General features: G+C 36.4%; 1 protein-coding gene across 1 annotated transcript in view; it reads left to right on the forward strand.

The window, feature by feature from the left end:
* Positions 1–211: 211 nt before the first annotated feature.
* Positions 212–27,819, forward strand: part of LOC119804848 (transmembrane protein 182-like) — a 36,082-nt gene continuing 8,474 nt past the window's right edge. Inside the window, exons 1-4 of the mRNA XM_038316604.1 lie at positions 212–392; positions 4,111–4,220; positions 4,463–4,571; positions 14,251–14,388. Of these exons, the coding sequence (XP_038172532.1) occupies positions 4,152–4,220; positions 4,463–4,571; positions 14,251–14,388 (316 nt within the window). The 5' untranslated portion in view covers positions 212–392; positions 4,111–4,151. The remainder of the gene's footprint in view (positions 393–4,110; positions 4,221–4,462; positions 4,572–14,250; positions 14,389–27,819) is intronic.

Genomic DNA, 27,819 nt, shown 5'->3' on the forward strand with positions numbered 1-27,819 from the left:
TCTCAGCCTCCTTCCCATTTCCCAGGAATCTGGGCATGCTGTCATCACAGGCTCTCAGACTTGTGGAAGAACAACATATGGTAAGGTTGGTACAGCCTCTTAAAAGAGAAAAGGCCAAGAGGCAGCAGAAAGCCAGGAGTTAATCAATGACAGAACTAAGGGTAAGGTTCACCTACTACTTCTGGATTTCCACACACTGTCCATCCCAGAGGCTGCCTGCCAGGTAGGCCAGAAGATCCCTGCAAGGGACTTCAGGCACCCTCAGCTTGTGCTTCAGGGTCTGCTGTGTTCTACTCGACCCCGCCCTGCCCTCACATTCACCCTTTTGTCAGCAGTGTCCTTTGGGCTACCAGGCATCCCTGATTCAGTGGTGAGGAGTTCCATCCGGACGGGTGAGTGTGTGCTATCCCGGGGCAGCCTGTCCCAGAAGAGAGCACAGCCCCCCTTCCCCAGCTCCTGCTGCAGGGGTGTCTTTGTTACATATGTCCCTGCCTCCCACAAAGCTGCCCTAGTGTATGCAAGGTCCTTGGCTCAGGAACAGTTTCCTGCTCCTGCACCAAGGCCATCCACCCAGAGGGGTTAGAGGCTGCCTGCCAGGCAGGCCTGAAGATCTCTGCCAGGGAGTTCAGGGATCTTTCTTTTTCTTTTTACTTGTTTTTATTTTTCCATTCAAAAATTTCTACTTCCTCCCCTCCTCCCATTCCCCTCCTGCTCGCCCACTCATGTTCCTCCCTCCCCCTCCAGTCTTAAGAGAGGGCAGGATACCTTACCCTATGTGAAGTCCAAGGCCTTCCCCTCTCCATACAGGCCTAGAAAGCTGTGCATAGAAATAGATTGGGGTCCCCAAAAGCCAATATATGTAGTAGAAAGAAGTCCCAGTGCCATTATCAATGGCTTCTCAGTCAGCTCCCATTGTCAGCAACATTCAGAGAGTCCAATTTGATCACATGCTCTTTCAGTCCCAGTCCAGCTGGATTTGGTGAGCTCCCATTAGGATCAGGCACACTGTCTCAGTGGGTGGACCAACCCCTCGCAGTCCTGACTTTCTTGTTCATCTTCACTATCCTTCAGCTCTTCAACTGGACCTTGGAAGCTCAGTCCAGTGCTCTGATGTGGGTTTCTGTCTCTATCTCAATCCATTAAGATGAAGGTTCTATGGTGATATTCGAGATATTCATCAGTGTGACTATGGGACAAGGCCAGTTCAGGCACCCTCTCCTCTGTTGCCCAAGGTCCTAGCTGGGGACATCCCTGTGGACACCTGAGATCCCCTCTAGAGCCAAACCCTAAAATGGCTCCCTTAATTAAGATATCGTCTTCCCTGCTCCAATATTTACCCTTCCTCCATCCCAACCCTCCCATCCCCCAAGCTCTCCCCAATCCTTCCCTTTTCCCTTCTCTCTCCCTCTCTCCCCTTCCCCCACCCCACCCCATCCCCATGCTCCCAACTTTTGCCTGGCGATCTTGTCTGCTTCCAATTTACAGGAGTATCTATCTTGTTAATTTGCGTGTTCTCTCTGCTGTTTGATTAGTTTGGATAGGGGTTTATCAATCTTATTGATTTTTCAAAGAACCAGCTCTTTATTTCATTGATTCTTTGTATTGTTTTCTGTTTCTATTTTTTTGATTTCAACCCCCAGTTTGATTATTTCCAGTCTTCTACTCTTCCTGAGTGAGTCTGCTTCTTTTTTCTAGAGCTTTCAGCTGTGCTTTTAAGTCTCCAATTTGAGTTTTCTCCATTTTTTTATGTGGTCACTTAGTGCTATGAACTTTCCTCTTAGCACTGCTTTCATAGTGTCCTATAGGTTTGGGTATGTTGTGTCTTTATTTTTGTTGAAATCGAAGAAGACTTTAATTTCTTTTTTTTTATTTCTTCCCTAACCCAGGGGTGGTTCAGTAGTTGACTGTTCTGTTTCCATGAGTTTGTATGCTTTCTGGGGGTAGCCTTGTTGTTAAATTCTAACTTTATTCCATAGTGATCTGATAAGACACAGGTGGTTACTAATTTTTTTCTTTGTATCTGTGGATGTTTTCTTTGTTACTGAGTATGTGATCAATTTTTGAGAAGGTTCCATGAGATGCTGAGAAGAAGGTATATTCTTTTCTGTTTGGGTGGAATGTCCTATAGATGTTTGTAAGTCCATTTGATTCATTACCATTGTTAGTTCTCTTATTTCTCTGTTAAATTTCTGTCTGGTTGACCTGTCCATTGGTGAGAGAGGAGTGTTGAAATCTACTATTAGTGTGTGGGGTGTGATGTGTGCTTTGAGTTCTAGTAATGTTTCTTTTACATATGTGGGTGCTTTTATATTAGGGGCATAGATATTCAGGATTGAGACTTTATCCTGATGAATTGTTCCTGTTATGAGTATAAAGTGTCCTTCTCCATCTCTTCTGATTGATTTTAGTTTGAAGTCAATTTTGTTAGATATTAGTATAGCCACAGCTGCTTGTTTCTTAGGTCTGTTTGATTAAAAACCTTTTCCAAATCTTTTTACTTTGAGTAGATATTGGTCTTTGTGGTTGAGGTGTGTTTCTTGTAAACAGCAGAATGCAGGATCCTGTTTTTGTATCTGTTCTCTTAACCTGTGCCTTTTTATAGGTGAATTGAATCCATTGATATTAAGTGATATTAATGACCAGTGGTTAATTCTGTTTTTTTTTTTTTTTTGGTGGTAGAGTTTGTGTGTTTCCCTTCTTTGAGTTGTGCTTGTGGAGGGTTGTTAGATGTCTGTGTTATTATGGGTGTTGTTGGCTTCACTGAGTCGTGGTTTTCCTTCTATTACTTTCTGCAAGGCTGGGTTTGTGGCTACATATTGTTTACATTTGTTTTTGTCCTGCAATATCTTGTTTTCTCCATTGCTGGTGAAAGAAAGCTTTGCTGGGTATAGCAGTCTGGGCTTGCATCCATGTTCTCTTAGTGTCTGCAGCACATCTATCCAAGACCTCTGGCTTTCTTAGTTTCATTAGAGCAGTCAGGTGTAATTCTGATAGGTTTCCTTTTATATGTTACTTGACCTTTTTCCTTTGCATCTCTTAATATTCTTTCTTTATTCTGTATGTTTTGTGTTTTGATTATTATAAGGCGAGGGAATTTTTTTTAATCCAGTCTATTTGGTGTTCTGTATGCTTCTTGTACTTTCATAGGAATATCCTTCTTTAGGTTGGGAAAGTTTTGTTTTATAATTTTGTTGAATGTATTTTCTGGGCCTTTGAGCTGTAATTCTTCTCCTTCTTCTACCCCTATTATTCTTAGGTTTGGTCTTTTCATGGTGTCTCAGATTTCCTGGATGTTTTGTGTCAAGAATTTGTTGGATTTGCTGTTTTCTTTGATCAATGAGTTTATTTCCTCTATAGTATCTTCAGCATCTGAGATTTTCTTCTTTTTCTTGTATTTTGTTGCTTATACTTGTGTCTGTAGTTTCTGTTATTTTACCCAGAGTTTCCATATCCAGCCGTCCCTCGGTTTATGTTTTCTTCATTATTACCATTTCAGTTTTCAAGTCTTGAACTGTTTCCATTACCAGTTTGATTGCTTTTTCTTGCTTTTTTGGGTATCTTTGATGGATTTATTAATTTCTTCTAACTTTTTGTTAGTCTTCTCCATTTCTTTAAGGGAGTTTTTCACATCCTATTTAATGTTCTCTTTCACCTTCATAATGTTATGTTTAAAGTCGATTTCTTTTAATTCTTCTGGATTAGGGTGTTCAAGTCTTCCTGTTGCATGTTCACTGGATTCTGGCATTACCATGTTGCTTTTCAGGTTGTTGGAAGAATTCTTGCATTGGCGCCTGCCCATCTTTTCCTTCAAATGCAGTCGGGAGAGTCTTGACATCTTGGTCCCATTTTTGCTGTGGCTAACTGTGTACTTGGGGGTTTTTCTTGTTTTGGCCCCTCTTAGATCCCCTCAGCACAGGAGTTAGCTCTCAGATCCCCTCCACCCTGAAGTAGGCTGTGGTGGTGGATCTAAAGACCCTGTAGATGGAAAGGAGTGCATGGGGGAAAGATGGGATGGGGTAACTAAAGAAAGCCAGTAGCAGTGGAGGCACCCCGCTGAATGGCCATTCAGGAATGTTTAGGTAATTAGAGGGGGCCTGTACTCCATTCCAGGGCGTCCAGCCCAACAGGGAGGCACACACCTATCCCTCCAGATGGATCTGCTGGTACAGGAGCAGGGCCTCCAGCTGGCCAAGGACCGCAGAGACAAAAGGGTGGGCTTGGTAAGTGCAGGCTCGTGTGAATAAAGAAACCCCTGTAGCAGCAGCAGCATTCACCACTGTGTCCCCAGACCCTCAGCCCCAAAGCAGGCTGAGTTAGGGGATTCTAGGACCCAGCAGATGGAAAGTAGTGCTTGGGGGAAAGCTGGGATGGGATAAATAGAGAAAGCCAGTATCCAGGAAGAAGCCCCACTCAATGGCCAGGAAGTTTAGGGGATTGGAGAGTACCTGTACTCCGTTTCCAGAGCATCTGTCTGCCCAGGTGGGCACACACTTATACCTCCGGATGGACCTCCTGTTACAGGAGCAGGGCCTCCCACTGGCCAAGGACCCACAGACAAAAGGAAAGGCTTGGTAGGTGCAGGCTTGTGTGGAACAAAGAAACCCCTGCAGTAGTAGCTCTCACCACTGTGTCCCCAGACCCTCAGCCCTGAAGCAGGCTGGGTTGGGGGATCCTAGGACCCCGCAGATGGAAAGGGGTGCTTGGGGACAAGCTGGGATGAAATTAATCTGTATTTCTTAACTATACATTACATTTTTAAATGAGCTACACAAGCACAATACCTTAAACAAGGGCAGGAAGACATGTACACATAGCATAACAAAATTGAGCTTAAATTTCTATCAATAGACCAAGATCCATATCAATGTAATGTATTTATTTCTATATCATATCCCCCTTATTTTTTTATAAATTGACTGAAAGCATTAATCACTTATAACCAGCCCTTTTAAAATGAAAATAAACATTTATGAGCAACCATTTTGGGAATTTGGGTATAGTTTTCTCCAAACTGCTTCCTGCTTTATGTTGGGTGAAATGTTTTTAGGGTTCATGGAGACCTTTCAGGGGGCCACGGAAATCTTTCAGAGGTGCTTTTGTTCCATCAAATCACATTAGCCTAAAAGGAATTCACAGACTCTCATTTCCTGTGGAAACAAAAGCAGAACCTCTTTTTCCTTAGACTCAAATTTTGAAGTCAAGATACCTTTATGTTTGTTTAGCTTAGCAGATCCCAAAACAGTCAAACACTTCAAAGAAAACACAATGATATATATAATCCAGACTCTCTGTGTATATTCCATCTTTATGTGGCTTATTTTTCTTTACTTTGTTAATCTATGACTAGCTGTACTATTTTATATTACTTTTACTGTATCTTTAAAGACTTTGTTTATTTTGTAAACCTATTTCTTTTTGTAACTGTCTATACTCTTCTTTCTCTCTCCCAAGCCTACATACATTTATACAACACTGACACATTTAGAGGTATTTTTCATCTGAACCTGTCCTTATTGTGTATCTGTAATCAGTTTTTGATCAGGAGCATTTTTTCTAAAGTAGCTATAGCTAGGACCAACTTCACAGCCCTGCCTGTTTCTTCCACCCCATCCAATATGGTAGAGGTATGTTTACTGTCTCTATGAGCCAGGAACACCTCCCCAACTCCAGGAATGCAACAATTCTATGTCACCATTTAGCAATTTGTAACATGCTGCTTACAGACCCCATTTAAGTGCAGGACCTCCCAACAGAGCCATAGTTCAAGCTACCAGCATAAAGCAGGAAGTCGTCCCTTAAAGAAGTCATACAGTTTTTGCCACTAAAGCTGAGTCAGGAAGTCTCTTAATGGAGCTGCTCCCCTACTTGCCACCAGAAAACAGTGTCTATCTGAAAATATGCTGCTACCAAGAAGTTGTGCTTAACTCTGTTCTTTTAGGTCTAGAATTCCTTCCCAAACTCTCTCAGGTTCTATGTGAATGTAGTTACCACATGTTGAGTGCAATTATAGGTGAAGACTGCTCATTTATTTCCCAACTGCTTAGATTCGAATAATCACACAGAAATTATATTAATATTATATATAGCTCTTATATCTTAAAATAACCCACTAATATTATTCTCTGTATTGCCACAAGGCTGTGGCTTACCAAGAAAGATTCTGCCAACCGTCTCCTACATGGTTCTGCCTATCTCTCTATCTCTGTTCTGATTTCCCACCTTGCTTTAATCTGCTAAGCCATTAGCTGAAACAGCTTCTGTATTAATCAACGATAATAGAACATATTCATAGCATACGGAGGGGAATCTCACATCAATCCATGATCATGGATGTCTTTTTATTTTGACTAGTTTTCATTAATTCCTTTCCTCAGGGTCTTAATATTTTTATAATAGAGATCTTTAATGGCTCTATTTACATTTATTCTAGGTATTTTATCTTTGAAGCTATTGGGAATGGCATTTTCTAATTGGTTTTTGTTTGCAAATTTGGGTTAATATATAGAAAACTGATTTTTGTGCTCATTTTTGCACTCTGTTGCTTTACTGAATTTTCTTAAAAATCAAATCTGAACTTTTTCTGGTGGAAGTTTTAGGGATTTTAAGTATATGAGTATTTTGTATAAAAATTAGGTTACATTGACTTTTTAATTTCTTATTTGTATGTCTCTTTTCCCCTTCTCTTACTGCTCTTGCTAAACCTTGAAGTACTATACTAAGGATTGAGACACAACATTAGGCTATTTATCATAAATATCTGGTTTCTGTTTTAACAGAAGCACTCTTATAAACTTTCCTTGTGCTGCTGCCTTAGATGTATATCCAAGGTTCTGGTTAGTTATCTATTTTACTTTTCTTGATTCTAGAATTTTCCTCCCTGATGTCTTCTATGTTCATTAATCACTTGAAAGTGTTTTATTCAGTTTCCATGCATGTTTGTAGTTTCTATTAATATTGAGTCCACAATGAATTGATAAGACATAAAAAATTACCTAGATTCTAGCAAAACCATTAAAAAATAGAAAATATAGGGATAAACAAACATTCTCTTAGAACCTTAACTTAGTTAGGTTTTCTATTGCTGCAATGAAACACCATGACCAATAATTAAGTTCGGGAGGAAAGGGTTTATTTGGCTCAGATTTCAGCATTGTTGTTCAGCACTGAAGAAAGTCAATACTAGCAATCAAAATGTTCACTCCCTCCCCTCTTCCCACTTCCCTCTCTCCCCCACTTATCTTCCCCTCCCCCTCCAGTCCTAAGAAAGTCCAAGGCCCTCCCCCTCCATTCAGGCTTAGGAAGGTATGCCTCCAAATAGACTAGGATTCCAAAAGCCAGATTTGTACAGATTTCTTTAAAGTGACCTTTAAGTATTTCTTGGCATTCTTTAGTTCTGGCTTTGTGGTTTGAGCTTGTGCTGAAATGTCCTTATTACTCCATCAAAATTGAAAAACTGGTTGTTCTAGAAATATTCACCTTGATTGGCAATTATTTACCTTTTGGTTTTGTCATATATTTTCTTTGCTTTCTTGGATTTTAAGATTTTTGATGAAAGTCTAAATGTACTCTGATTTGTAGTTGAGTTGACAATTCTTACCCTCAGCTTCTAATATTGTTTCCTTTCTTTGTTTGTTTTACATACTGACTATAATATGACATGGGAATTTTATTTTCATTCTTTTTTTTGACTCAAGAACAATTTTTATTGGATTTAGAAACAAACAAACAAACTCAGGAAAGGCAAGCTATAAATCTTATCAACTTCCCAAGAAGAGCTGAGGAGAAAAAGAAAATAAAAGCCAAGCTATTTAATGACATAGGGTCAGCCATACTGCAGGGAGGGGGACTTTAGGGAAAGATTAAAGAAGTCCAAAATACTAGGAAAAAAAACCCTTAGGTTCTAGCCATCATCCAATAGAAATATAAAGGGAAAAGCTACTTTTTGAGCTAAAGTGGGAAGAGTCAGCAGAACCTCATGACAACTTAGGTTGTAGGGACTAAGAATGGAAGTTCTGGGAAGGTAAAGTACAGTATTGCATTCAATAACTAACTGTTCTACTTATATCTTTAGTGTGGCTTTGGATGAACTCACCTTTCTAGGGCTGATCCCTTGGTTAGGTGACTGATCCTGTCTAAATGGAATGTTAGGTCTCTACTCAGGCCAGAGAATTTATTCTCATGACGAGAACGGATTGCGTTTAATGTTCTTTTACCATTAGTATAATATGCCCCATTCTGAATAAGTAACTTTGAAATTATTTGTGAAGCTTTGGCAAGGATGGCATTGTCAAGATGTCCAGGATTTCTTTTTTTGGCTTTCTAGCCATGAAAGAAACTTGTTATTTTGTACATAAGTGAGTTTATTCTGTGACCTTGTCTGTTGAGGTCCTGGGTGCCTTTTGTGTGTGAATGTTTATTTCTTTCTCTAGATTAGAGAATTTTTCCACTATAATTTTATAGAATAGAACCTTACCCCTTTTGTTATTGGTTCTACACCTTGTAGATTCTTTGGCTTATCTCTTCATTGTACTTCAGAATTCTTGGATGTTGCCATCAAGCATGTTTTTATTCTTTATTGATATCTGAATGTAATATCTCCTTGACTTACCCTTCATTCCTTATATTCTTTTTCTGCTTACTTAAGTCTTTTGGTTACATTGTCTCTTTTTAATCAATTATTTTCATTTTCAATGTTTCTATTTTTTTAAAAGAAGTTTATATGATTTTTCCCCATGTTATTATTTTTTCTCTTCCCAACTGAAAAATTTTAGACTCATTTTGATTAACTTTTTCTTTATGTTTTTGATATTCTATGTTCTAGTTTGAATTTATTTCCTTATTTGTATTTTATTTGTATTTTTTATTTGTATTTTTGATGGCATCACCATTTTTCCTTTCCCAACTTAAAAAGTTTAGACTCATTTTGATTAACTTTTTCTTTATGTTTTTGATATTCTATATTCTAGTTTGAATTTATTTGCTTATTTGTATTTTATTTGTATTTTTTATTTGTATTTTTGATGGAATCACCGTTTTTCCTTATAAGCAATGGTTGACTATCCTCACCTAGCAGTTTATCCATTTCAGTATCTTTGAATTTGCTATTTCAGGAGTATGTTAGTTACTTTTTCCGTTACTATGACAAAGCAACCAAGAGAGGAAACTTAAAGGGGGATGTTTTGTTTTTGCTTACGTTTTAAAAGAATCATGTCCATGGTGGCAGGGAAGGCATAATGTTGTGAGTTTTTCTGAGATTCCTACCTGGAAGTAGACCTATTTTTTCCCATTGCATTTCCTCCGGGATCCCATTCCATGCAATTATGTTTTATAATTTGATCAAGTTTTTGGAAGAGTTACTTTTTCTTGATTTTTCTTGTTCTTATATTTTTGTGCTGTTAATTTTCATCTCTTTAAATTAAATTAAATTTAATTTTTAAATTAAATCAAATTTAATTTAACTTTAAATTTCTCTCCAAGTTTTATTTGGATATCTCTTTATTGAAAAACTGACCATTAAGGGCCAAGCCTCCAATATCATGCAGAGAGGAGAAAACAAAATGTTGTTACAGCAATCAAAATTAAGCTGTATAGGATTTAGAAATATACTAAAAATTTAGTAATCCCATTAATATATTACCAATGACCATTAAACAAAAAATTGCAAAATAAATGCTGAATGCGATAGAAATTTTCAAAGTACTTAGTGTCAGCGAGATATTTATACATTCTTAGGAAAAAAGAGAAGCAAGAGAAAGGAAAAATATGGGAGCAACATTAAATAAATGCAAGGAACAAGAAGAATGAAACAGAATTTGTAGAAGGAGATAAATAGAGAGGGAAATTAGGAAAATAAAAAGAGAGAAAAATGCAAAAGTACCAATAATTAGAAAATTTGGTGTATAAATTAGCTGGCTATAAGGATTAGTAAATTTAAAACATAAGATTAAAACACTGAAAGTCAGACCAAAAATATAGTAGAGAGAAAAACAACATGGATATATGGGGATACAAACAAAGAAAAGAGAATAAAAAAGAATTGTTCAATAAAGAAAAACATGTATAAATAAAATTATATGAATGTGAAAAGTTTAATAAAATTAAAATATTAATTACAGTAAAACAAAATGCTACTAAAGTTGTAGTAAAGTAGAAAAATCTGGGACACACAGGAGAAAAAAACAAGGAAAAAATATGAAATAGTGGAACAACTTTTTTCTTGATGCTTAAAACATTGAGGATTTACATAACAGAAAGAATTCAGTTGAGGTTGTCGACTCCTGGTTTTCTTATGGTTTGTTCTCTATGGTCTGTTGAGTCTGTGTAGGAAAAGTGATGTTCTCCATAGCTGACTTCACTTTACTAGGTTCTCTGTGTGACAGAGGCCTCTGCTGGCCACAGTTAGCTTCACAGCTCAGACTCAACTCTCCCATAGTCTGTTGATGTTACCCCATGGGGTGATTAATGTTCTGGGGGGAAGGTCTTCGCATTGAAAATGTGGGAAACAGTCACAGCACTGAGATCTGTTGAGGTGGAGACCATTTCTTATTATTTTCAAGATCTCTGAAATATTAATCACCTTGCTGGAGGGATGTACTTTCTACTGTGAGTGGCAAGCATGTAGGTGAGTAACTTCAGGGGTTGGTCCACTTAGTTCAGGGCTTATGGACTCCAGTGTTTTCTCTGTTGAGGAGATCTGCCCCTGGATGCTGAGGTTGTTCTATGAACTTTCCTTGTGCACCCCATTCCCTGACCTGAGTCTTGCTCAGGCTACACATTCCAACTTGTCAGTGTCTGTCCCTCCCACCCAATACAACTGCTTCCTAGGGACATCTGTTACCCTAGAGCCTTTGCAAGTTAAAGTCAGGCTCCATAAGTTGTGTTTGTTCCATTCTCAAGCACCAGGTGTTACACAAATTTAAATAATCGGTGTTGTCTCAGGGTCCCCACCAGGCTACTGCTATCTGACCTTCACAAAGTAACAAACTGAAATGCCCATCCCCTGTTGACCTGCCTACCTGACCTGTCTACTGCTCTCTGACTTACACAGACTAACAAACTGAAATGCCCATCCCCTGTTGACCTGTCTACCTGAAAAGCAATTGTCTTAACCAAATCCTCAATATTTGCATTTGGATCACAAGAGAATAATGGGTTGTCCTGAGTGTAGGACTGCCAATCTCTTTTCACCAGGATGTCCTGGCTTCACCTTTTGAATGAGACTTGTTTCTTCCCTCACACACACTAAGGAGTTCTATGGCTGGAGCTGGGTTGGAACTGGCTTGCTCCTTTTTTTGTAATGCCCATCTTTATGAACACTTCTCAGATGTTCTTTCACTGTATTTGTGATTTTTGGGCTGAGGGGAGTCTTCTTTCTTTCTTTAGAATAGTGTATTCTTTAAAAAGATTTATATTTATTTATTTGTGGGGACCTGTATACCATAGCACACGTGTGGAGGTCAGAGGTCAACTAGTCGGAGTCTTTTCTCCTTCCTTGATGTAGATTTCAGGGCTTGAATTCACGTCTTTAGGTTTGATAATAGATGCTTTCACCTGTTGGGCCATTTTACAGGCCATGATTGTTTCATGTGCTGATCCTTTTAACCTGATTATATGGAGAAATCTTCTAGTATCATTTTTGGTCCAGAGTCCATTCAGGTAGAGTGATTATTTGAAGTCACCACATACTTTTCTTATTCCCTGCTGTACTCTTTCTCTGGTAGTGCTTCGCATATGCTTGCTCTCATTCTCTCTTCTCTCTCTCTCTCTCTCTCTCTCTCTCTCTCTCTCTCTCTCTCTCTCTCTCTCTCTCTCTCTCTCTCTCGGTATCGGTCTCTATGTTTCTGTCTGTCTTTCTCTTTCCATTTATATATATGTATGTGCATATATATGTGTGTATTCACACACACACACACACACACATATATTACACACACACACCTGTTATTTACTAGTACTTGTAAGAAGCAATGATAGTGTCTCAAAACTGTTTGGGGGTGGCACTGGTTAAAGTACATACTTCTTTTCCAGAGTACCTGAGTTTAGTTCCCAGTACCCACATAAGGTAGTTCACAACCTCCTGTAACTTCAGCTACAGGATGATTTGATGTCTATGGCCTCGGCATCTGTTGGCATATGCACTAATTTTTACATACCACCCACCCCAAACAGATAATTAAGGCATATAATTAAGAGTTGGGGGGAAGAGTGAAGGATGAATATGATCAAAACACATTATATGACATTCTCAATGAATTAATAACATTGTATCTTTTAGAAACTTCTAAAATAAAAATATCCATTTTAAATTGCAGCTAAAAATTAGCTGTCACTGAATAATAGATAATCTAGAGAAATTAAGCTCCATGTTTCTCTTATTTCCTGAAAGATACAGACCCATTAAAACAAACTAGTTAATTAAGTTTACAATTTAGATACTCATCTTCAAAGGTCTACTTTACTTTGCATAATGGGATTTTTTTCTCTTTGAGTGTATAGAGGAGCCCACAGAAATGAAAGATAGATGAAATTCTTAGTTCCATAGTTCTTTGTTTTGTGATATCAGAAAATTAAAAAACAGATCTTTCATATTTTATTTTTATTTCTATTTGTTCCTTCTGGATGAATGATGCAGCATATTTAATCTTTGATGAAATCAAATATGTGATACATTTGTACACATATTTGTAACTGAGTTTTAGAAATGCCTAAAGAAGTTATTGCCCATCGTACATACAGGCTTATTATTGAGCATCAGAAAATGTATGATTATAAAACATGGTTCTAAAAAGATGCATCATATACATTTATTTTTAATTTTATAATCCACTTACATGTGTAGTGTAAATTCTAATTGGTCTTAATTATAAAAACCATGAGTCAGATATAGGGGTAAATGTTGAAAGGTCAGAGAAGCAGAGCAGCCAGCCACTACTTCTTACCTTTACTGAATCCTCAGACCAAATGGGCAACCCTATATCTGCGAAACTTCAGACGGAGTCCTGAGCTCCTTTCTTTTTCTGCCTTATATTCCCTTCTCTGTCCAGCCATATCACTTCCTGTCTCCACCTTCCTAGTGCTGGGATTAAAGGTGTGAGCCACCACTGCTTGTTTCTGTTTCTCTCTTTCTCTCTTTCTCTCTTTCTCTTTCTCTGTCTCTGTCTCTCTCTGTCTCTCTCTCTGTCTCTCTCTCTCTCTCTCTCTCTCTCTCTCTCTCTCTCTCTTCCCATCTCTCTTTTGGTTTTATGAGACAGGGTTTCTCTGTAACTTTGGAGCCTATCCTGGAACTAGCTCTTGTAGACCAGGCTGGACTGAGTCAATCTCGTGTAGTCCAGGGTGAATTGAACTCACATAGACCTGTCTGCCTCTGTCTCCTGAGTGCTGGGATTAAAAGTGTGTGCCACCACTGTCTGGCCTCTATGGCTAACTAGTGTGGCTAGCTCCACACTCTCATCTTTAGGAAGGCTTTACTCGTTACTGTACAAACAAAATATCACAGTATTTTATCACCATAAATATCACAACATTTTTATCACCACAAATACTTGTGGAATAATTCCATGTGTTCATACATCCCTCTTGCATAAGAACTTAACCTGTCAGAAAGTCTAGAAGAAGAGACAGAACAATCAAATTTCAACAAAAGAGTGACTTGTTAGAAAAAACATTACAGAGTGCTACTTTCCAGACACTGAAAAATTTGAGCTCATTTTGTGGGGGAAGGAAAGGAGCTACAAGGTATGTTTAAATGATTAGTCAGAAATGATGGATTTTAATTATTCAGTTTGAAGTTTTGCTTTATATTATGAGTCTTGAATGGTTGTACCCAGAGACTTCTGATCTAGGAACATGTTATAAATAGGAAAATCCTGTGCTTATCCTTCTAGAACTAAAACTTAGTGGATGCATATGATTCAATGCAGCAAATATCTCTGGGGGTGTACTATGGGCCTGGAAACTCTGTTGACAGTAGAAAATACTAAAATATAATCTGGATTGCTGATGTGTAAAGAAAGGCAAATATGATAGAATTTTTGAAAGACAGGTGAAATGATGATTCATCAGAGGGGCCTCTAACCTAAACTATATTTAACCTAAACTATATTAGTAAGGAAAGGTATCTAGTGAGAAAGGTCATCTGATATTTGTTTGGAAAGATAAATAGGAAATGCTAGATGAAAATGGAGAATAACTACTAAGCCTGAAATTAAAACTATGCTCTGACCCATTATTTTCTTTTCCCCCACTCTCTAGTGTACAGAGGTTTTTGGACAATCTTCATTATATTAGGTGCTGCTTCTAGTCTCTCAGGGGGATTTCTGCTGGTGTATGGGGTACCCTTTGCCAGTGCTGGCTGTTATAAAGTTGGAGGTGGCTTTCTGATGATCTCAGGTAAGTTGTTGCATCATCTTATGGACACAAACTATAACTACAAAGTCATGTATATAAGTTTATTATTTTCTATAAAATTTTTTGCTTGAAGAGAACCTGAACTGATAAGAAATTGTGACTAAATTAGTGATGGTGAATTAAGTATATTCCTCTAATACAAACTTTTCATAAGCATTTGTTTACTTATTCTATATATGGAAAATTTGTTCTTAGTTGTACTATAGAAAGATAACATTTACCAATTTATGTGCATTGTCAAATATGTTGATTGTTAATTTTTCTTCTCTAAATATATGATAGATAGAAGAAAAGGTAGAGATTTGGGAATACTTTAAAGTGATAGATTATAAATTTGAGAAACTGAAAGGTACCCAGAATGGCAATTGTATATGTAGATGTAGGCAGAATATTATGAAATAATGTTAATGCTTTTAGCCAAAGACTGAGAAAAGCTTGTTTGTTTCTTGGTTTATGATTAGGAGTTTGTGTTTTCCCCAACCTCACTAAAAACCATAATATTTTATTACGGGATGCTATTATAGTATACTAAAGGAAATGACATAGTTCTTAGGCTACATAGAAAGATTACAACATGAAAGCATTTCCATTGCATAGATGAAAAAAAATCAACCCACAGAAAGAATATGTAATTTATCTCAGATCAGACAGTGAATGGTGCAGACAAGTTATGAACAAAATGCTCAGGTAATGTGTGTGGGTGTATAATCTGTATGTATATATTCATATATATGTACTTTTATATATTTATTATAGAATACCTAAGTCTAGTCAAGGAATATATTCATTACTATTATCAATGGTTATCATTTTGTCTTTGAGCCACTTAATATATACCTTCTCATCATTTTTCAATTGTTTTACAAATCAATTTGACACATGATAAATATATGTAATTTTATATGTCACTTTAGAAGAACAGTGAAAATTTTGGAAAATTTCTTAGAAACAGTTTTTTAAGTTTACAAAACCAGAAAACAGCAAATAAATGAGTCAGTCTGCTTGTAGAAACTTTTTGGGAGATGATTAGTTAAGAAACTATTGGCCACTGATGGATGCTAGGACAGGAAATCCAGTACCCTCCTAGATAATCCCACAGCCATGAATATAGGAACAGCATTGGCTAAACTCAATTGGTTTTCTTTTTCTTTTTTCTTTTTCTTTCTTTCTTTCTTTCTTTCTTTCTTTCTTTCTTTCTTTCTTTCTTTCTTTCTTTCTTTCTTTCTTTCTTTCTTTCTCTTGATTTTTCAAGACAGGGTTTTTCTGTGTAACAGTCCTAGCTGTCCAGGAACTAGCTCTTATAGACCAGGCTGGCCTCAAAGTCACAGGGATTCACCTGCCTCTGCCTCCTGAGTGCTGGGATTAAAAGCGTGCACCACCACCGCCTGGCCTCATTTGGTTTTCAAACAAAACAACTACATAAAAGAAGGACTTGAAACTGGAAGGGAGATATATTAGGGAGGGGAGTCAAGGGGAGTTGGAGGATAGGAGGGTTAATATGATTAACATGCATTGTATACATCTATGACGTTTTAAAGGAATAAATTTTTAAAAAGGAAATTCAAAATAAAAAGTAGGAAGAGATTGAAAATAATGTACTCGTTACAGTCTAGTTTGTAGTATAGTTACATGTATTTGTATTCAATGAGGAATAAATTACAATCACTTTAAAAATGATAAATAAATAATAAATGAAAGTATCATCTGTTAAATATTTAACAATTTAGTAAGCATTAGTAAGAACCCAGCGCATACCTAATGGAGTGAATTTGAGTGGAGTTTGAGAGAGAAATTTAATAGTTTAAAATCTAGGATATAGACAGCTGTAATGCCCCAAATCCAACTAAGTGTATACATAGGAATAGCTAGGTGCAGAGTCTCCTTGGCAGTGACTGGCTCTAAGGTAAGCATGACTACAAGAAGCATGGAGAAACTGGAATTTCTTTTCTCCTACAAATAGATTGAGCTGAACCCACTGGGTATGAAAATTTAACTTAATATGATCTTGTTGAAATGCCTATTTTAGAACTCAGAACACCAAGATTTTGCTTGCTTAAGAAACATGATTTTTTTTTTCTCATGGTTTATTTTTTTTATATTTAAAAATTTCCATCTCCTTCCCTCCTCCTCCTCCCTCCCTCCGCTCCTCCTCCCCCTTCCCTCCCCTCCTTCTCCCCCTTCCCTCCCCTTCCCTCCACCCATACCTCCCCTCCCTCCCTCTCAAGGCCAAGGAGCCATCAGGGTTCCCCACTCTATGCTAAGTCCAAGGTCCTCCCAACTCCCCCCAGGTCCAGGAAGGTGATCCACCAAGCTGAGAAGGTTCCCACAGAGCCCGTCCATGCAGAAGAATCAGAGCCCAGCATGATTTTTAAATAAATGTGATTTTCTCTTTAGGCATGTCCATTTTTCTCTACTTTATAAGCAGAATCTTAGCTTTAAGCAGAGTCAAAGTTTCCGGAAAGTACAATTATAGTTATAATGGCAGGCACATGACTTAGGTATCTCAAATGTCGACTCTCATGTTAATATGTAATTCTTTAATCTTCCGTTGTTATCATGACTTATGTAATTTGCTGTTTACAGTAAACAGGACACTTTAAGGTCTAGCTGCAGCAACAATTGATTCTATGCAAGCACTATCTTCACCCTATACAATATATAATATATTCTCAAGCTATTATGGCTTATATAGAAAAGACAGCAGTCTATGATTTCTTTGTGGTATAACTGTTTAAATACTTGGATAATCATGTGAAAGTGTTCTCAAGATCTAGTTTTATACTTACCTTATGGTATTGTTGAAATTTAGGCTTCTTTTTCACTACTTCTAACTTTGCCACATATATTTGTGCATTTTAAGCCAACAGAGAAGCTGTTTTCTGGAGTAAGCTTTATTTCTTATTTTTATTCCTGTCCCACCACCTCCAAAAGGACAATAGCTGTACATGTTGAAGATGTCACTCTTTATCGACTGAACTTCCCAATGTGATATCATTGTATGGAGTTAATGGCATTTTGTTAATATAACACTATTCATTTAAGTTGGAGGCATGCGAGTAAGCTTTCCAAAAACGTAGCTGATTTGGATCAAAATTGTAGCCAGATAAGTGTCTGGACTATCTTACCAATTTGAATTTAGGTCTTTTGATTTAAGGAAATATGCTGTCTTGAATAACTAGGTCCCATTCTTCTTTTTATAGGTTCTTAGTAACTCTAGGACACCAACTAATTTTGAGTTTCTTTGAAGTAAAATTTCTAACAAATAAATCAGGTAACTGATATATCAGAGAAGTTAAATATATTCATGCCTTCAGTTTGACTAATAAGTTGAACATGTTACTAATGCCACAAAAATTGACAGACAGATAAAGATTTATAGTTAGATACAGGAGTAGTTTAATGACTCTGCAGTTCTTCGCTTATAAATGAAACCCAGGCAAATGATAAGTTTTTTTTTTTCATTAACTAGTTAAATAGAGAAATGTCACTTTGCCCCCTCAAACAGGGTGAATTGTATTAATTCCATTTCTTAAAATGGTGAAAGAATAAATATATCTTGGAAAAAAGAGGACATTTTCTATGAATTGAAGTTTTGTACTTTTCTTATTAAAAGACACTGATCATTTTTTCTACTAAAGTATATTTAAGAACAGAAGATATCTCATACCCGGCAGTGGGATTTTGATTTAAAAACCCAGAGCATTATCAACAAAAGTAAGATGTATCCCTTCAACTCTTACTTAAAACACATATAAGATGGAGGACTCTTATTGGTTAATAAAGAATTGGCTTTTTGATAGGGCAGGATTTAGATAGGTGGAGTAGACAGAATAGAATGCTGGGAAAGAAGGAAGTTAGGCAGATGGCTCAAGCAGTCGCCATGACTCTCCTCTCCGAGATGGTTGCAGGCTAGAATCTTCCTGGTAAGCCACCCCTCGCAGTGCTACACATATTACTAAATATGGGTTAAAGCAAAATATGAGAATTAGCTAATAAGAGGCTGAAACTAATGGGCCAGGCAGTGTTTAAATGAATACAGTTTGTGTATTGTTATTTCAGGTGTAAAGCTAGCTGGTGGCCGGGGGCCAGGCGGGATGAAAAGCAGGCCTGCCAGCAGCCCCTCACAACACTTATACTTTTTAATTGACTTGCTAAATTGTGAGTTTATGTGTGGACTTTTTATACACATTTATTTTAGTTTACCCTCTCCTCCTGCTCCCCACCTTACTCACCCTCCACCCTCATTCCTGGTATACTTTTCTACCCCTAGTTTTTCTCCATTAAAATTTTATACTACCTATGAACTATAAACTATCACTTCTTAAGACAATCTTCTACAATGACCTTTTCTAGTTTGTTGGATACTACAAGTACTCTAAATCCATACCTTAAATACACAGATCTAAAGATTCGAAGCTATGATGCACATATGAGAGGAAACAGTTGGTGTTTGTCTCTCTGGGTCTTGGTTACATCACTCAGTATAATTTATTTCCAGTTGCATTCATTTACCTGCTAATTTCATTTTTCTTTAAAGTTGAAGAAAATGTCATGTACCACATTTTTATTATTTATTTATCCATTGATGGTTATTTATATATTTCCCAGATATTCTGAATGTCAGTGAACATGGATGAGCAAGTATCTCTGTTGTAGGATATAGAGTCCTTTGATTATATGCCCAAGAGTGATGTAGCTGGTTCCTATGATAATTCTATTTCTAGCCTTTGAGGAAAATCTAGCACTGATTCCCATAGCAGCTGTATTAGTTCACATACTTGCTAACTATGAACAAAATTCCTCTTTCCTACATCTATGCCAGCATTTGTTGCCATTTTATTTTTTGATAATAGCCATTCTGACTGCGGTAAGAATGAAATTTAAAGTAGGTCTAATCTTCATTTCTCTGAAACATATTTTAAAATATTCAATAGTCATTTGTGTTTATTCTTTTAAAATCACTATTTAGATCTATAGCCCAATTTTTCATTGGGTTTTTGGTTTGCTTGATGTTTTATTCTTTGAGATTTTGTATATTCTAGGTATTCATCTTTGTTAGAGGTATATGTGTTAAAGATTTTATCCTATTCTGTGGGGTGCTTCTTTACTCAACTAACCATTTCCTTTGCTCTACAGAAAGTTTTTTTAAGTTTCATTACTCCTATTTGCCCATAGTTGGACTTAATTTCCCTATTGAAGGAAGTTGTATTTAGAAAGTCCTTACTTATATCTATATCACGTTGTGTGTTTTACTTTTCTAGAAGTTTTGGTTTTTTTAAATAATAGTTTTAATTTATACTTTAAATGTTTTATACATTTATACAATGTATTTTGATCAGAATTTCAGGTTGTTTGTTGATGTCTCTGATCTTTTTGGAGGTGACATTGTGCATGGTAAAATATAATGGTATGTCAATGTCACACTTTTTAAAAGTGTAATTCAATACAGAAAATAATAATACCTCAATATTTTCTTTTTTTGATCATTTTTAACTTCTTAAAGTGCTTAAAGGCCATTTAAATTTAGATTGTTTCTCCTGTTTCTGTGAATAATGTTGCTGTTAAATGTCTTTCAGTACACAAAGACTGATTAGACAAACTAATGGAAGAAAAAATTAAATATCCAAAATCCATACATATACACACATATACATACATACATACATACATACATACAGCCAACTATTCTTTTCTTAGAACATTATTAAAGGCATTCATATGCAGTGAGGCAAAGACAGTCTTTTTTAATTGGATCTGGAAACTGCGGCTACTCACATGTACTGCCCCATATATAAAGCTTCAAGAGACATAATAAGGTAGTTACTTTGTAAGATCATATTGTAATCATGATTCCCCAGATATAACAAGTTGAACAACTACTCGCCCACTAATCTACTATTACAGGAACAAAGAAAATCAAGTAATACCAAAGTAACTGCTTGTAGACTAACAAGAAAAAGGACATCCTGATTCTAGAAAGTAGAAAAGAAAGAGACACACACACATGTTTCATCTATCGACTCTAAACCACTAGGCTTGGAAGAAAATATCTCCCATTTTGTGAAGGGAGTATTGTTCTAAGCCTTAGAATTGAAAATAAATTGTAGATCTAAATTATTGAAACCCAATCCTAGGCAATTCTTCACAAGGCCCAGAGACTAAATTGAATAAGGAAACTACTGCTCAGTATCCTCAATAAAAGTAAATGTAAAACTCCCAAAGAAAATTCTCAGACACTAATCTAAGCATATTGAAATTTTTTTTTTTTTTTGGTTTTTCGAGACAGGGTTTCTCTGTGGCTTTGGAGCCTGTCCTGGAACTAGCTCTTGTAGACCAGGCTGGTCTCGAACTCACAGAGATCCGCCTGCCTCTGCCTCCCGAGTGCTGGGATTAAAGGCGTGCGCCACCACCGCCCGGCGCATATTGAAAATTTTATTGCCATGACCAAGAACATTCAATCACAAGAATAATAAACAAAAATTATTCTGTATACTTATGCAAAAACTATAGAACACATCTGCAGAAGGGAGAACAAAAATAAAACCATTTCAATAGCAGCACTTTTTAAATTTCAATGCTTGGGAAAATAATCCCAGAAAAATTAGGTATAGATAGCAAATACTTTAGACACTAAAGGACATTAGATTTAGGACAAAACACCATCACCATATACCACTTTATTTAATATAGATCTTTGTAGATGGAACGGCAGGCTGTGTCCCGCCACCTGGCTAGCTTTACACAAAATAATTACATGGAAACTGTATTCTTTTAAGCACTGCATGGCCCATTAGTTTTAGCCTCTTATTGGCTAACTCTTACATCTTGACTAACCCATATCTAGTAATCTGTGTAGCACCATGAGGTGATCGCTTACCAGGAAGATTCTTAACCTGCATCCATCATGGAGAAGAGAGCTATGGCACCTGCCTGAAGCATCTGCCTGACACCCTTTCTTTCTCCCATAATTCTGTTCTGTCTACTCTGCCTACCTAATTTTCTGTCCTATTAAAGGACCAAGGCAGTTTCTTTATTAACCAATGAAAGTTACACAGACAGATGACTCTCCTTCATCATTTCCCCTTTTTCTGTTTAAACAAAAAAGAAAGGCTTTAACTTTAACATAGTAAAATTACATATAACAAAACAGTTATCAAGCAAGAATTACAGTTACAATATTTATATCTATTTTATGTTTTATAATAACTAAGAAAAACTATAACTAACCATTTTTTAGCTCCATCAAAGACTCCAGAATGATATAATATTACCTAAGTAAACAAGAAGTAAGCAACCTCTAAAACTCTAGAAATGACAGAGACATCTCACTGTTTGGACAGTCACCCAAAATTCTTTTGTACCGTTAGGGCATCTATCTTCGGGCTTCAGGCCCATAGTATCCAGCAGACTTTTCCATGAAGCAGGAAATTTCAAAGACAGTTCAGTCCCTATCAGCTGTGTCCTGCAGAATGTCTCGCAGACTCCTTCATGAATCAGGAACCTCAAATGGGTCACAGTGTTAGATGAATATACATAGGCTTGGAAGAGAGAAGAAAAAAAATAGAGAGAATAAAGTTAATGCCTTAAAAAAGGGGTAAAGTCTTTAAAGAGACAGAATAAAGTAAAATGATTAAATAAAAATAAGCCACATAAAAATGGAAAATTCACAGATAGTCTGGATTATGCATTTTATTGTGTTTTCTTTGAACTTTTTGACTGTGAAGGAGCTAAGTACAGAAAAACATTTCATTGTATGGGCTGCCAAACTAAACCAACATATATGTTCTAAAGGTATCTTGACTTCAAAATTTGGGTCTAAGGATATGATACTTTGGAGAGGGTTTTCTTTTGTTTTCACAGAGGATAAGACCCTGTGGGTTGCTTCTATCCCAATATGGTATGATAGACCACACCTTCCTGAAAGGTTGCTGTGAACACCCTCAAAAAATTACTTCACTCAACTGCCAACTGAGATGAACCTAGCAGACAGGTGATACCATGAAAGACCTAAATAACAGCACCCCATTCAGCATGAAGCAGGTTGGAGAGGAAAAACTGCACCCATATTCCCAAATATTGTTTATAAATGTTCTTTTATGACATAGAGATGAATAATTTGCATTGGTATGGATTTTAAGGTCAATTTTGTATATGTATATGTATTTCTGATCTTGATTAGGGTATTGTGATTATGTAGTTCATTTAAAATGCAATGTATAATTAGGAAATATAGGTTGTTAATGGATATTTATTGATAATAATCAAGCTTGTAGTCATGTTAGTTAGATTTCCTAGATATATAGATATAGATATCTATATCTATATAAATATATAGATATATAGAGATAGATAGGCATTCTTCATATCATTCAAAGACTATAGAACATGGTATTTAATGTTTTAATAACTTAGGGCTTTTCACGACAATGAGACACGTCTGCTTCTGGTAGCACCAATCTACTTCAAGAGGAAGATGCACATCGAAGAGGCTCCTCTTATGGAGTATGATAGCCATTTGGGCAAGAAACTGTTCTTGCCTGGACTGATGCATAAACTGGACACAAAGAACCCTCAAAGAGAGGACTGCTGAACTTGCCTAAAGGTGAGATGATCTTTCAGGGTTTCTGAATCATGAAAGAGTCTGCAAGACATTCTGCAGGACACAGCTGATAGGGACTGAACTGTCTTTGAAATTTCCTGCTTCATGGAAAAGTCTGCTGGATACTATGGGCCTGAAGCCCGAAGATAGATGCCCTAACGGTCCAAAGAACTTTGGGTGACTGTCCAAACAGTGAGATGTCTCTGTCATTTCTAGAGTTTTAGAGGTTGCTTACTTCTTGTTTAGTTAGGTAATATTATATCATTCTGGAGTCTTTGATGGAGCTGAAAAATGGTTAGTTATAGTTTTCCTTAGTTTTTATAAAATAAAAAATAGATATAAATATTGTAACTGTAATTTTTGCTTGATAACTGTTTTGTTATATGTAATTTTACTATGTTAAAGTTAAAGCCTTTCTTTTTTGTTTAAACAGAAAAAGGGGAAATGATGAAGGAGAGTCATCTGTCTGTGTAACTTTCATTGGTTAATAAAGAAACTGCCTTGGTCCTTTAATAGGACAGAAAATTAGGTAGGCAGAGTAGACAGAACAGAATTCTGGAAGAAAGAAGGCAGACACTTCAGGGCAGTCACCATGCCTCTCCTCTCTGAGTCGGATGCAGGTTAAGATCTCTCCTGGTAAGTGACCACCTCGTGGTGCTACACAGATTACTAAGTATGGCTTAGTCAAGATGTGAGAGTTAGCCAATAAGAGGCTAATACTAATGGGCCAGGCAGTGTTTAAAAGAATACAGTTTCTGTATAATTATTTTGGGTAAAGCTAGCCAGGTGGCAGGAGGCTGCCCTGCCACTCCCTCTACAGTTCTTGAAGGCTGAGATGAAATTATCTGTCAAAGAAGAAATTAAAAGCATTCATATTTAAAAAGAAACAGTAAAATAGTCATCATTTCCTGAGATACAATCTTATTTTGATACTATAAGCATTAATCATTATTATGATTATTTCCAAATCTCAGGATGAAATTTAAAATATAGTGCACATTGTGTATACACACTAATACCAAACTATACTGTTGTGACAATATGATCATATATATATATATATAGCATTAAAATTTTCATCAAAATTATTTATAAATAAACATAAATTTAGAAAATTTTAATATATAAAATGAATATGCCTTTTGTGGATTGAACACATAAATGATTAACCCTGAACCAAACCAACCATCAATAATGTATTAGAGTCACATTAAGGAAAAACAGAAAAGCACTTTCCACTTGAGTCATTTAACTAAGAGAGAATCCGGATTTGCATTTTCTTCTTCTTTCTACTCCTGTCCTTTGTCCTCTGTCTGTTGTATGAGTCTGAATCTGTGCCTGCTTGAAGACTGACTTGTGAATCTGTTCAGTATCAATCAATAACCATAAATAATGTGTTCAATATGGATGCTGAATATTCATTTTGGAAAATTGCTTCCAATATCTGTATTTTATGTTTTCAGTAAATGATACACATGTATTGTTCTGTATCAGGAGCACAGAAGAATATGAAATTTAAGAGTACAGTTATTGTATAAAATTATTACATGGAAGATGCAAAGCAGGTTAAAAAAACGAGGTGAATACATAGTAGGATAGTACAATAAAATAGTCTTCTTCTTCTTCTTCTTCTTCTTCTTCTTCTTCTTCTTCTTCTTCTTCTTCTTCTTCTTCTTTTTGGGTTTTTTTTTTGCTTTTTTCAAGACAGAGTTTCTCTGTAGTTTGGGGTTCTGTCCTGAAACTAGCTCCTGTAGGCCAGGCTGGCCTCAAATTCACAGAGGTTTGCCTGCCTCTGCCTTCTGAGTGCTGGGATTAAAAGCCTGCTCCACCACTGCCTGACTGATAGCAGTCTTCTTAAAGATATCAAGGTATATTACTGACTTCAAGGTCCAACAAATCTCCAATGTCTTAGAATAGAAGGGATATTTTCAAAATATTGTATTGCCACAGTGTATGAGTAGTCTTTCCATATGACAAAAGCAAAGTATATGAAACAGAAAACATAAAGCAACTTCATTTACAATAATTGCAAAAGTGAAATTAGTGGGTCACTGGACATAATTGTTGGGAACTGATCTCAGGTCCTATGCAAGACAAGTATAGATTCTTAAACACTGAGCAATCTCCCTAGCCCCAGAATTGATACCTTTTAAAATCATTAAAGCAGCCTATAGGTTCAATACAACATCTATCAAAATATTAATGACATTCTTTGAGGAAATAGAGAAAGCAATCATAAAATTAAATAGAACTATAAAAAATCACCAAGAACTAAAGCTATCTTGAACAAATAGTACAAACCAGGTGGTACTTCAATGTCAGAATTCAAAATATACTATGAAGCTGAGGTACTAAATACAACATACTATACTGTTGCCATCAACATAGAATCATCTAGCAAGAAACAGAATAATAAAAATTTTGAAGAAAATTATGCATAAATACATCATTTTCAACAAAAGTAGTGAAATGTCAGTATTTTCCATAAGTGATGCTGTTAAAATTTGATATACATGTGCAGACATGAAAATAGACTCTTATCTCACATGGATCCAAAAACTCAACTCAATATGGATTTAAGTCTCAACATGTAATACTGGTCACTATGAAACTACTATAAATAATTGTAGCATGAATAATAAAAATCCAGAGACATATATTGGGGTTCAACCTGGAGTTCAGAGAAACAAAGCAGCCAACCACTAAAGAGCTCTTAACTCTATGTAATCTTCAGACTGAAAAAGGGAGTTTCTGCCTCACCCTTCCTTATATTCCTCTCTAGTGCTGGGATTAAAGGTGGGTACCATCACCATCCAGGCTCTCTATGCCTAACTAGTCTGACTGCTGGAATTAAAGGTGTATGCCACCACTGCCTGGCCTGTATGGCTCATTAGTCTGACTGTTTTGCATTGACCTTCAGGCAAGCTTTATTTATTAAAACACAAATAATATTCTACTATGACTAAACAAAAAGAAAATGCTAGGAAAATGGATTGGATATGAGTTTTGGGAGATCTCTCAACTACAAGAATGAAAATAATAAAAGATTATTTGAAATGCTACAACAAAATAAATGTTACCACACATGCAAGCATACAGTCAACAGAATGCAATGACAATATACTGGATGAGAGAAAATATTAGAAAAATTATTCAGCAGAAAAGGAACTAATAACTACAATGTATAAAGAGCGTTAAAAATTAAATTAAAACTTATGTAAGTATGGAATAGACTATTTTTAAATGAAAATAAGTAAATGTATTATATTTAAATGAGAATATGGCTATCATCATCAATTATTAAAGATTTTAAAATGAAAACCAAAGCGAACTATTATCAAATCCCAGGAAGAATGGCATAGCCAAAAAAAGAATAAAGATAAAATGATGTTTGTAAAAGGAAACCCTTGTACTCTTTTGGGAGAAATGCAAGTTTTTACAAGCCTTATGGAAAACAGTATGAATATTTCTCAAAAATGTACAAATGTTATAACCAGATAGACAGTAGATCCACCATTGGATTTTGATGCCCAAACTTCATTTTACATTGATTAAGGTAAGAAACATGTAAGGAATTAATCTAGGACTCCTTTAGATGTGTCTATGAGCACATTTCCAGAGAGGACTACTTGAGAGAACAAGGTCTGCCTTGAGTATGGGCAGCACCAGGAAGTAAGCTGGGGATTTGGAGTGAATACAAAAGGGAAAGGCAGAAAAGCTGCTGAATGCCAGAATTCCCCTCTTTCTACTTCCAGATTCCCTCAAATGTGGATGAACAGCCTCATGCTCCTGCTTCCATAATTTCCCCATGCGTAGAGATTGAACTCATAAAACATAATGAAAACAATGTTCCACGTATAACATATGTTCTGCTGGGCTTTTGGGCCCAACAATGAGGCAGCTACTAACATGTAGGTACATATTCAAAATAAATAAAACATACTAAAGGGATACTTACAGATCAATATTATTTGGGCATTATTGTTGTGGTTTGAAAGTAATAGCCCCCAGAAGGAGTGGTACTAATGGGAGGTATGACCTTGTTGAAGTTGGTGTGGTGTTCTTGGAACAAGTGTGTCACTGTGGAGGCAAGCTTCAAGGTCTCATACATCCTCAAGCCATGCCCAGTAAGACAGACCACTACCTGTTGCCTGCATATCAAGATGTAAAACTCTCAGCTCTTTCTTCAGTATCATACCTGTCTGCACGTTGCCATGTGGCACCATGGTGGTAATTGTCTGAACCTCTGAATTGTAAGCCACCCCGCTAAATATTTTCCCTTATAAGAGTTGCTGTAGGCATGTTGTCTCTTCACAACAATAGAAACCCTACCTAGGACACTATTCAGAACAGTTAAACCATGGAAACATCCTAAGTATTTGACCTGCTGAATAGATAGAAAATGTAATATATACAGAAAATAACACCCAATTATCAAACTTACAAAGTCCCATCAAATGCAGCATGGATAAAATTAAGGATCATTGTTCTAAAGGAAGGAATACTGATGCAGAATGAGAAATAAGTGTGCAATGCCAATTACAGATAGAATCTGAAAAGTTGTTTTTACAGAAGCACAATTGTTCACAATTTTGTTTTCCATATCAATTAATTTTAGTCGACCACAGGCCATAAACATAAAGTAAAATTCCAATGGAATTAACTAATTTGTTTTTAAGTTGTATACTTATACAATTGTATAAGCTATTGTTTTCTAGAAGCACAGATATTAGGTGCATGAGTTGTCCATCATATTGGCTAGTGCTACCCACACTTAGAATGGCCCTTTCTTTCCCATTCTTCTGCATCCCCAT

Source organism: Arvicola amphibius, chromosome X (genome assembly GCF_903992535.2).
Source record: "Arvicola amphibius chromosome X, mArvAmp1.2, whole genome shotgun sequence".
NCBI classification, from domain to species: domain Eukaryota; kingdom Metazoa; phylum Chordata; class Mammalia; order Rodentia; family Cricetidae; genus Arvicola; species Arvicola amphibius.